The sequence below is a fragment of the Scatophagus argus genome, chromosome 21 (genome assembly GCF_020382885.2).
Source record: "Scatophagus argus isolate fScaArg1 chromosome 21, fScaArg1.pri, whole genome shotgun sequence".
NCBI lineage: Eukaryota > Metazoa > Chordata > Actinopteri > Scatophagidae > Scatophagus > Scatophagus argus.
The window spans coordinates 16568970-16579269 of NC_058513.1; the positions used below are offsets into that span (position 1 = coordinate 16568970).

Here is a 10300-nt window from a genome sequence, read left to right on the forward strand (position 1 = left end):
ATTTGACTTTTTTCTGCAAAAAACAGCCCCAAGTCAGACACACATCAGTGGACTTTTAATGCATGTGTTGAGAAGACCTTTTAAGTCAAGACCAAAGTGACCCACCAAATGGTGCACAGATTTGGTGACATTTCCATTCCTAGAGCCATGCTGCCTGTCTGTAAAAAACACTGTTGAGGAAGAGGCTTGCAGGATGGCCAAAATATGCTGTTGAGACAAAGAAAACATGTCTGACCCTAAACACTTCAGCTTCCCACCTGCAGAGGAGGCAAGATTTGAAATATTCAAGTTGAGACCTTTTGAGTCATTTTCACATTGTTCTATTTAACATGTGAGCACGGACACAGTGAATCTGCTGTTCAGGAAAGCAAATAAGTACATCTGTGGTATTGATACTGAAACTCAGTATCAGTAACTCGCTGATCGCAAGTATCAAAATGGTTAAACAATATGAAGTCTGACACCTGATAATAATGTGCTATCAAGAAAATGTCCCTACGAAATGATCTTCTAGCCCCTCTATTGTTCAGGCTAACAGCGTTGTTTCACCTGTCCCTAAAAATGGCACATGCGTGAATGAATTTGCACAGGAGGTTTTAATGTAAAAAAGGTGTGGCTCGACGTTACGCTGCTCTTCCCCTAATTTGCCTGATATTAAAGCATGTGTCACAGACAAACACGCCCACTGGTGCAGACGCTTCTTCTCTTTGTTCACATTGTTTTTGATGACTGCGGAGACACTGAGACAAACATGTGGATGTCAGCGCTGGAAAAGCTTTTCTTTCTGCGTTCCATCATGCGCTGGTTGCTGGTTGGATACTGTTGGCTTGGACTGATCAATATCTCAGGTAAGTCAATTTAATTAGTGGCTGAGAAATGAAAATGATGCAAGCAACGATTACAGTCCTGGCACTAGATATTAACATTAGTGAGTGTTACTGTGGCAATAAAATCACCTCAATGATCTCATGAAGCCTCCCACACTCATTTAATTCTTATTTTTATGTGTTTAACCACAGTTAACTGCATACAATGGTTTTGCATGTTATTTTTGACACCACAGTACCATTACTTCCTGGCCATCTGTGGGCAAAGAGGAAGTTGTCTTCCGAGATAAAGACTGATGCTGTCTTGTTTGTTTTAATGTACATTACAAACAAAAGTGTCCCATTCTGTCAGCTGACTAGCAGGTTACTTTATTTCAGACTTTCAGTCTGTTGTTAGACAAAGATAAAAGAGATAGCAGATAAGAAGAGAAAGACTGATTTCAACTGAAAAAATATATATGTAAACATGCCAGGCACAGTACATAAAGCTTATTTTGATTATGAGTGATGTGTTTTCAATAAAAAAAAAAAAAACTAATAATAATAAAATTTACTTGAAGCACATTTTTACCCAAGGACACTGTACAGTAGTGGCAAGAGGCAGAAAATGTGAAAAAATTGCTCTCAAAACTGACCGGAGCCAAAAGTGACCTGTTATATCTGACCAAAACAAACATATCCAGTCATATAAATACAGGGGGTGGAAAAGGTAGCAGTTTGTCGTATTTTGTTTGATGAATGATTTCAATATCTTGACTAATTGGTTCATGAAAAAATAACTGATCCACAATTCAAAAAAAAGCAACAGGTGAGGAGTATACTGGCATAACACAAGCCCATAACACAAAGACATCATTTGAGCATGTATGATTTTCAGATTCAAAGGTGTTTGTCCTCAGTCACTGATTCTTGACATCACTGTTCTTGGTAGTAAATGATATGTCAAAGCCTGCATCGTCTTGTGGGAGAACTACACTCTGCTGGACGAAATACAGCCACATATATATCCTGCATGTGAACGTGTTTGTCAAGAGAGAAATTTACATTAAGAGCTGCTCTAACTGTGTCGCAATGTCCCTCAACCTTCTCTCTGCTCAGTGGCTCAAAGCAGCAAGCTGAAGGTCATCCAGAAACCCCGCTTCTATGGCGTGAGACTCGGCCTCAAAGCGAAGTTTTACTGTCTGCCCTTGAATACAAACCTGAACGGCACAGTGACGTGGTACAAGGTCAATAAGTACGATGACATCCCAGAGAAAGGAAGAGAGATACAGATGGGAGACAGGTTTAAAGTTAATCCCACAAAACTGGTTGAAATCGGCTTTCTCTACATCGATGATCTGCACCTAGAGGACAGAGGAGTGTACTTCTGCAAGTATAATGATACATGGGGACCTGGATCTGAGCTTCAAGTTGCCAGTAAGACACTGGAACAACATATGTTTCATGACACATAAAGCATCAATACTTTGAGAGGTCATTTACTATAATTCATACCGTGTTTTCATTTGAAAACACACAGTCTAACACACTTGGTTCCTCTCACAGGATCAGTTAACAAAAGACAGGCACAGTACAGGACCAAGATGAAGGATGGTCTCATTATTCTCCAGGGCCTGCTCCTGTCTATGTTTGTTGCTGCTGTGCTGCTACGTAAACAAAAACTGGTGAGTAACAAGAAGAAGAAAATAAAAAAAGAAAGAAAAAGAACACAGACAAAATGTTATCAGACTGTACTGTTGTTTAATCTGAGACAAAACCTTTTTTTGTTTATTTGTTTATTTTTTAAAAGACACTTTTTAGCTTATTTAAGTCAAAAGATCACAGCCAAAACATAGACACACATGCATTTAGCTGCTGGTTTGTGTGCACAGTTTTAACAAGGGCAACAACGACTATTGATTATTTAATCTATTGATAACTTTCAACAGGTTCCCAGAGGCCAAAGTCTTCACATTGCTTGTTTTGGGGTTGTGTGAGTCTTTGTGGGATCTGAGGTTGTCAAGTTTTCACATTAACTAAAATCATAATAATCATTAAATAATTGGATTTAATGAGTATTTTGCCCTCTGTCAAAAATACTTAAACAGCTACCAAACGTCTCAACAGGCTAAGTAGTTCACTCTGCAGTCAGAGCATCGGTATTTTGCGGTATTTTGCAAATGAAACAACATGGCTGAGATCCACCGATGATTAAGTGGTTTGTAGAGTTCCCAAGAGTTCCTCAGCAAAAGGGGGAAACATTTATTTTTATGATTCCACCCATAAGTAACACAATGGGGGACAAAGTCTAATTTTTGTCCTCAATCTGAAAAGGTTTTGGAACCACTACACCAGCTAACATACAGCTAACAGCTAGCATAATTGTGTTGATAATGAAAGGATGAATGTCAGTGGCCATTGCCGCCATGAGTCCCGTTTTACATTTCTTGTGAGAAGTTGGCAGAGTTTCTCCAGCTGATAAATAACACGTACCCAGTTTAGTCCCTGAAATACAGTTTTTGACACTGAAAGCAGCAGTGAAGCCATGAAGTTAGCGCCGCGCTGTGGCTTCGGGTCTCACAGGCTTCGACCGCTAAACGTTCATTTGCCACATCCAGTAATTTAGCTTAAAACACAAAGCATCACCTGAAGGGGTCCATTGATTTCCTCAGATACATTTTTTTATTTACCTTTAGGCTTTTGTTATGAAGGTATGCCACTGGGACAGCTGTTGTTGCAACCTAAAATCCTTTTCACTCTTTGATAGTTGGAAATAAGCAAAGCTAACGTTAGCTGCGATCTAACGGCACCATTTTTGTTGTCAGTCACATTTTCTGTCAGCAATGTATTTATCCATAGCTTTTGCTTACATTAATTTGTTTTTTCTTTTGTTAAACAGTTGGAAAAGAAGGACGTTGAATATGAGGAGCCTGAAACCGATCACATCTATGAGGTTTGTCAGTTTGTTTCTGTTTCGCAGTACTTCTCAAAGACGAGCATATATTTTTATCTAAAATTGGTCATCTGGTCACATTTGAGAAGACAAGTCACAGCTGTGCGTTTTTACATGAAAAAATTACAAGTGTGAAGAACAGACATTACGCACCACTGAGCTCTTAACCACAATTGTATCTTGTTCTGTCAACACGGCACTCAGTTTTTTGTTTAATTTTAATGAATACAGCCTGTACAACTGGCTGTGTGGAAGCATGTCGAGTTAGCTTTCTTTCTTTTTTTTCTTTTTTTGGTAAAAATACTGACACAATAACTTTGGAAAGCAGCATTTCTTGTAAAAAAATCATAAGTTAAAAAAAAAGTTAAAAAAATAAGTTAATGTAAAGTATTTATAATGAAACAATGAAATAGAAGTAATAAGTAAATTGGTCAGCTTTTGACAGGTACTTTAAAGACCCAGCTGAGGGTGTCTTCATGTGATTTATCCTGTAAGGATCTGCTTTTTGGGACTTCCTGTTGGGAAACATGCCATTCTGATCTGCCCTGAGCACTAAACCACGATACTTAAGCACGTAAACACGTCAAACAAAGCATATTTAGGTGAAGTATATTCTGAAGATTTACATGTGACAAGCATCAAAAGTGTGAAGCAACATTCCATAAATCAACCTTTAATCTGAAAATTCTTTGTTGGTGCAGATCACAGTTGGTAAGATTCCCCTGCAGATAATCAGAAACCTGAAAACTGTCAGAATCATGCAAACCAGGCTTCTTAACACACGCTGAATATGATCCAAATGAACATTTTTAAAACACTTGAAAGCGGGATGTTCGCTTTTGATTGTTGTTACCAGAGAACTGCAAGGGACAGCCTCGCTGCAGCTGTTTGCCTGACATTTTCTTTAAACGAACACAGACCTGCTCTAATGGCTTTGAGGAAACTGGAAAGTTTTAACCAAGGGTCCTCTTCAGCAGGAAATAATGTGAAAGATATTTAAAAGTCATCAGCATCTGCTCTGTGACATTTAGCAGCTGCATGTCTTTATTTCTGAGTCATGTCTTTATCAATGATGCAAATTAAAGCTGTGCCCAAACATAGTCTAAAACTGATCCCTCAGAGCCTCGTGGGACTCACACATATACGTTAGATGACTAAATCGTAACGGTGCATCTGTCTCTCAGGGCCTGACAATTGAAACGTGTGGAGGAGGTCTGTATGAGGAGCTCACAGTGTATTCCCAGCCGGAGGGAACCGAGGCCCCGTGGGAGTGACCCCGAACTGCTGGCCACCCCTACAAACTCACAGTAACGTACTGCTGATAAGTAAGGTCAAAAGGATGCGTTGTCAAGAGTCCTTCGTGGGACCGGTGAGGTGTGGAGATTTGTATTTTTCTCAGTAAAACAACAACAACAACAAAAAAAACTTTGTTTGTAAATGTGCAAAAATATACTTATTCTAAACTGCTTGTCACATGTGCTGTTGATTTATCGCTGGAGTGAATTGATCAGATGTGATATGAGTCTACAGCTGACCTTTCAGCTGACATTTTTGGTGCTTTGAGAAGCTTTGTGTGTGTGTGTGTGTGTGTGTGTGTGTGAGTCTGTGTATGTAAATGTTTATATGTATGATTTCATTATGTCTGACTGATTATTTAAGAACATGTTCATCACAAATAGTTGTGGCAGAAAATGTTCTGGGGTGTTTCAGAGCCTGACGAAGGCCTGTTTGATCATACTGAAGAATACGTTTGCCTTTTGTTGATGTATAACAAATAAAAACAATAAAATCATGTGTGATTTCTGGAGAAAGTCTTGTTTTTATTGGCTTTTTTTGTATCCATGAAAAAATAGAAAACTTAAACATTAATAAAGGTGCAGGCATTGCAGAAAATTAATAATATAATTAATAAATACACACACAACTCCATAATTAAATAAATAAATAGATAAATGAAGATAAGCTACGTGGAAGCAAATAAATTAACACAATCTTCAGTTTGTGGGGAGCAGAGATGAAACCAGCAGGTCTGTGCTCATCAGATGGCTTTTGATTTGCTTCCTGACCACCTCCCAGACGTCAGCGCTGTGGTCCTACACACAGGAGGAGGTGTTATTAAAACATGATCGATACCATGGATTGACTGACACATCAGATAAAAACAGGCGCAGAAGCTTACCATCCTCTTAACAAGGCTCGACAGCCTCTTGAAATACATGTGCAGCTTCTTGTTCCTCTTGTGGCTGCCAGTCTGAATGAGCACAAAGCAAGAGAAAAAGATCATTAAAAACAGCTCTGCGTTCATTCAACCTGCCCACTTATCACATGTGACTGATCCTCTGAGCCCGGCAGGACTTGACGTCACTCAGAGCGCCCCGACGCACGTCTTTAACTTTTAAATGGACCAGTCCACACTGAGGCTTACACAGGAGCGAAGCTCGTCGGCCTGCTGGGTCACAACATTCACAAAGTCGTCCGCCGTGTTCTCCTCCCATGATGCCGAGCTGTGATCCTCCTCAAACAGGCCCGCCGTCTCATCCAGAACCTGAACTGCGAACGCCAGTTTACCCTCAGCCTGGAAGAAGAAGAAGAAGAATCAAACATCACTTCTTACGTTCTGCATTTCTCGTTGCTGTGGACAAAAGCTGAGGACGACTTACTGATGCTTGGGACGCCTGGTTGTACAGATCATCAGGGAAGGCCACAGCGTCCTGCACTTCAGAATCCTCAGTGCTGTTGGTGGAGTTGTTACCCTGCATCACACACACACACACACACACACACACACATCACGTGTTTGAGGTGAGCAGACAGTAAACTCAGTCAGTTAAGATCATTCGGTGACCCAAAGAAGTCCGCTTACCATCACATGCAGCAGATCCAAACAGCTCTCGCTGTACTCCTTGAACTTGTGATCCATCCACCTGCAGCTCAGCGAGGAGGCCACACTGAACAGGCTGAGAGAGAGGCACACACACAAAATCCTGCTGAGCATTTTTACAAAGGCAGTAAACTGTCTCTGGATCAGATTCGAACGCGTCCTGCTGTTGTGATGGAGCAGACCTGCCGAGCCTCATTTATGCTGCACCTGTTTCACTTTCCAGACACCTGTGGGAAACACAACGTGGACTGTGGCTTCTGAGGTTTCCAAAACTCAGCGTACATGTGTGATATCAGCCATTTCAGATTTGAATTAGAGTCATTGTGAAAACCAATAAAGACACGACAGCACAGCAAAGCTAAAATGTTACAAAAGGCTCAACCAAACAAAATATATTGTAGCTCCTCAGTCAGGGCAGCCGTCTCGTCCACAATCTGAACTGTGAACGCAAGCTTACTCTCAGCCTGGAAGAAGAAGAAGAAGAAGAAGAAGATGATGATGATGAATCACAGATTACAACACAGTTACTTTTGTGGCACTTTTGGCAGGATGTACACAACATCAATTAAAGTCAAAATCACAGTAATGCAACCACACCACTGTCCCTCTTGCCATTTTGTCTTTAATTATACAGTTTCTAATTTTGTTCAATATTAATCTCAGCCTGTGAGCGTTTGCTTTATTTGTTTATCTGTGGCCCCCAGTAAACAGACGGGGTCTTACAGACTCATTTCACCTCACCTCACCTCACCTGTTCACAGTCTGCCGCCGCTTCACACCTTCAGCCTGAGAAACGTAAAGTGAAAATGAGTGTGAAGATGAGGGAGGACTGGAAGGACATTCCCGCGTTCCCCGATCTTTCTCCGGGTCTCACGGCTGAAACAAGCCGAAATGTCACCGCCCAGTTCTTGTGAATGAGCGTCAGAGCGCAGGCCACAAGTCACGCAGCCGCTTTCATTTTCTCTCGACGGGAACTTCCGCTTTATGGCTCCTGCTGGACACGCAGAGTCAACTGTCTGTATGAATGAATGAGTCCACACAGGACTGGTGATGCACCTCCAGCTCGAGAAGGCTGATTTAAATGTCTTTAACGTGACGTGAAGACTTAAATGGAGATATGGATTCATATTAAACGCTTTAAACTAACGGAACTGAATGGATAATAAAATAATAAAAATAGCCTAAAAATCATTATTATTCATTTCAGTTCAAGGACAGGTAGCATGTTTTGCGTATTTATTTATTCATTGATTTTCTACACCGCTTATCCGTGCAGGTCGTTGGAGCCCATCCCAGCTGACTGCGGGCCAGAGGCGGGATGCACCCTGGAAGCAGGGCTGACACACAAAAACAGACAACCACACACTCACCTACGGGCAATGTAGGGTAACCATTTAACCTAATGTGCATGTTTTGGGGATTGTGGGAGGAGAACATGCCAACTCCACACAGAAGGGTCCAGGTCGGGATTCGAACCTGTAACCCTCTTGAGGCGAACCACTGCACCACCGCGCCGCCTATTGTGCGTATTTTTTTTCCATTAATATTGGTTTAAAAATCCAGTCCTTCCAGTTCAGATTGTGGACGAGACGGCTGCCCTGACTGAGGAGCTACAATATATTTTGTTTGGTTGAGCCTTTTGTAACATGTTAAACACGTCGCCAGCGTGACATTTCAGCTTTGCTGTGCTGTCGTGTCTTTATTGGTTTTCACAATGACTCTAATTCAAATCTGAAATGGCTGATATCACACATGTACGCTGAGTTTTGGAAACCTCAGAAGCCACAGTCCACGTTGTGTTTCCCACAGGTGTCTGGAAAGTGAAACAGGTGCAGCATAAATGAGGCTCGGCAGGTCTGCTCCATCACAACAGCAGGACGCGTTCGAATCTGATCCAGAGACAGTTTACTGCCTTTGTAAAAATGCTCAGCAGGATTTTGTGTGTGTGCCTCTCTCTCAGCCTGTTCAGTGTGGCCTCCTCGCTGAGCTGCAGGTGGATGGATCACAAGTTCAAGGAGTACAGCGAGAGCTGTTTGGATCTGCTGAGTGTGATGGTAAGCGGACTTCTTTGGGTCACCGAATGATCTTAACTGACTGAGTTTACTGTCTGCTCACCTCAAACACGTGATGTGTGTGTGTGTGTGTGTGTGTGTGTGATGCAGGGTAACAACTCCACCAACAGCACTGAGGATGCTGAAGTGCAGGACGCTGTGGCCTTCCCTGATGATCTGTACAACCAGGCGTCCCAAGCATCAGTAAGTCGTCCTCAGCTTTTGTCCACAGCAACGAGAAATGCAGAACGTAAGAAGTGATGTTTGATTCTTCTTCTTCTTCTTCTTCTTCTTCCAGGCTGAGGGTAAACTGGCGTTCGCAGTTCAGGTTCTGGATGAGACGGCGGGCCTGTTTGAGGAGGATCACAGCTCGGCATCATGGGAGGAGAACACGGCGGACGACTTTGTGAATGTTTTGACCAAGCAGGCCGACGAGCTTCGCTCTTGTGTAAGCATCAGTGCGGACTGGTCCATTTAAAAGTTAAAGACGTGCGTCGGGGCGCTCTGAGTGACGTCAAGTCCTGCCGGGCTCAGAGGATCAGTCACATGTGATAAGTGGGCAGGTTGAATGAACGCAGAGCTGTTTTTAATGGTCTTTTTCTCTTGCTTTGTGCTCATTCAGACTGGCAGCCACAAGAGGAACAAGAAGCTGCACATGTATTTCAAGAGGCTGTCGAGCCTTGTTAAGAGGATGGTAAGCTTCTGCGCCTGTTTTTATCTGATGTGTCAGTCAATCCATGGTATCGATCATGTTTTAATAACACCTCCTCCTGTGTGTAGGACCACAGCGCTGACGTCTGGGAGGTGGTCAGGAAGCAAATCAAAAGCCATCTGATGAGCACAGACCTGCTGGTTTCATCTCTGCTCCCCACAAACTGAAGATTGTGTTAATTTATTTGCTTCCACGTAGCTTATCTTCATTTATCTATTTATTTATTTAATTACAGAATTGTGTGTGTATTATGTGTTATGTGTATTAATTAGTATTGCTACATTCTATTATTATCTGCAGTTGTGTTAATTTATTTGCTTCTTTGCAGTCTATTTATTTATTAGCATATCTATTTATTTCCTGAATTATTGAGTCATTTGTGTATTCATCTCATTTGTTTATGTTGATGGACGCATTTATTTTTTAAAATTGCATCGAACAAAATGAAATACTTTTACAGCCAATAAAAATCCTTCCAGCAAATATGAAAGGTGTTTGTTGTTTGTATTCCTCTAATCAATTTGTATTACTCAATAATTAGCATATGCTGCTAACCTAACCCTAAGCCTAGCCAGAAGCCAGGGGCCCCTACCAGTAATCACATGGCCCTCTGAAAGATCGCCCCCCCTTCCTCGCTAGGGCTTCTAGCAGCTAGAGGTCATGGTAGTCAGAAGTCAGAGGGCCGCCACCCCTCAGCCGTTTTCATTAGACTTCTTATAGCAGGCCTGGGGACCCTGATAGCCAGAGGACCCTCTGAAAGCACCCCACGCACACAAGGGCCCTTGATAGCCAAATGTCAGAGGGCCCTCCACCCTCCCTGTTTTTATCAGAGGCCCTATAACAGGGTCAGGGGCCCCCGGTAGTCAGAGGATCCTGGAGAATGGAGGCCCACTGAAA

General features: G+C 42.1%; 3 protein-coding genes across 5 annotated transcripts; 2 read left to right on the forward strand and 1 right to left on the reverse strand.

Annotated features, from left to right (window-relative positions):
- Window positions 1-674: 674 nt before the first annotated feature.
- Window positions 675-5588, forward strand: cd79b (CD79b molecule, immunoglobulin-associated beta). Its single transcript, XM_046377969.1, has 5 exons — window positions 675-848; window positions 1926-2243; window positions 2373-2491; window positions 3706-3759; window positions 4944-5588. Exons 1-5 carry the CDS (start codon window positions 752-754, stop codon window positions 5031-5033), a joined length of 678 nt encoding a protein of 225 aa, XP_046233925.1. The 5' UTR covers window positions 675-751; the 3' UTR covers window positions 5034-5588.
- A 63-nt stretch (window positions 5589-5651) lies between these two features.
- Window positions 5652-7583, reverse strand: ifnphi4 (interferon phi 4). 3 transcript variants are annotated; one of them, XM_046377971.1, is made up of 6 exons: window positions 6823-6960; window positions 6623-6716; window positions 6420-6512; window positions 6185-6334; window positions 5939-6010; window positions 5652-5852 (listed from the first exon to the last, which is right to left on the reverse strand). In XM_046377971.1, the coding sequence occupies exons 1-6, from the start codon at window positions 6834-6836 to the stop codon at window positions 5754-5756; spliced, it is 522 nt and encodes a 173-aa protein (XP_046233927.1). In that variant the 5' UTR covers window positions 6837-6960; the 3' UTR covers window positions 5652-5753. The 3 variants fall into 3 exon arrangements, with proteins under 3 accessions (XP_046233927.1, XP_046233926.1, XP_046233928.1); XM_046377972.1 differs by lacking the exon at window positions 6823-6960 and adding an exon at window positions 7392-7583 and having other exon boundaries at window positions 5654-5852; XM_046377970.1 differs by lacking the exon at window positions 6823-6960 and having other exon boundaries at window positions 6623-6754.
- Window positions 7584-8212: 629 nt separating this feature from the next.
- On the forward strand, window positions 8213-9570 carry LOC124053120 (interferon a3-like). Its single transcript, XM_046378084.1, has 6 exons — window positions 8213-8494; window positions 8601-8694; window positions 8803-8895; window positions 8990-9159; window positions 9331-9385; window positions 9472-9570. The coding sequence occupies exons 1-6, from the start codon at window positions 8481-8483 to the stop codon at window positions 9568-9570; spliced, it is 525 nt and encodes a 174-aa protein (XP_046234040.1). The 5' UTR covers window positions 8213-8480.
- Window positions 9571-10300: the final 730 nt, after the last annotated feature.

Bases quoted from the DNA above. Each gene is read 5' to 3' on its own strand.
- cd79b (XM_046377969.1), top strand. From the start codon at position 752: ATGTGGATGTCAGCGCTGGAAAAGCTTTTCTTTCTGCGTTCCATCATG. The intron at 2,492-3,705 runs GTGAGTAACAAG...TTTGTTAAACAG, and splicing joins TGCTACGTAAACAAAAACTG to TTGGAAAAGAAGGACGTTGA. The intron at 3,760-4,943 runs GTTTGTCAGTTT...TCTGTCTCTCAG, and splicing joins AAACCGATCACATCTATGAG to GGCCTGACAATTGAAACGTG.
- ifnphi4 (XM_046377970.1), bottom strand. From the start codon at position 6,754: ATGCTCAGCAGGATTTTGTGTGTGTGCCTCTCTCTCAGCCTGTTCAGT. The intron at 6,335-6,419 runs GTAAGTCGTCCT...TTCTTCTTCCAG, and splicing joins ACCAGGCGTCCCAAGCATCA to GCTGAGGGTAAACTGGCGTT. The intron at 6,011-6,184 runs GTAAGCCTCAGT...GTGCTCATTCAG, and splicing joins CCGACGAGCTTCGCTCCTGT to ACTGGCAGCCACAAGAGGAA.
- LOC124053120 (XM_046378084.1), top strand. The intron at 9,160-9,330 runs GTCCATTTAAAA...CAGCCACAAGAG, and splicing joins GTAAGCATCAGTGCGGACTG to GAACAAGAAGCTGCACATGT. The intron at 9,386-9,471 runs GTAAGCTTCTGC...TCCTGTGTGTAG, and splicing joins CGAGCCTTGTTAAGAGGATG to GACCACAGCGCTGACGTCTG.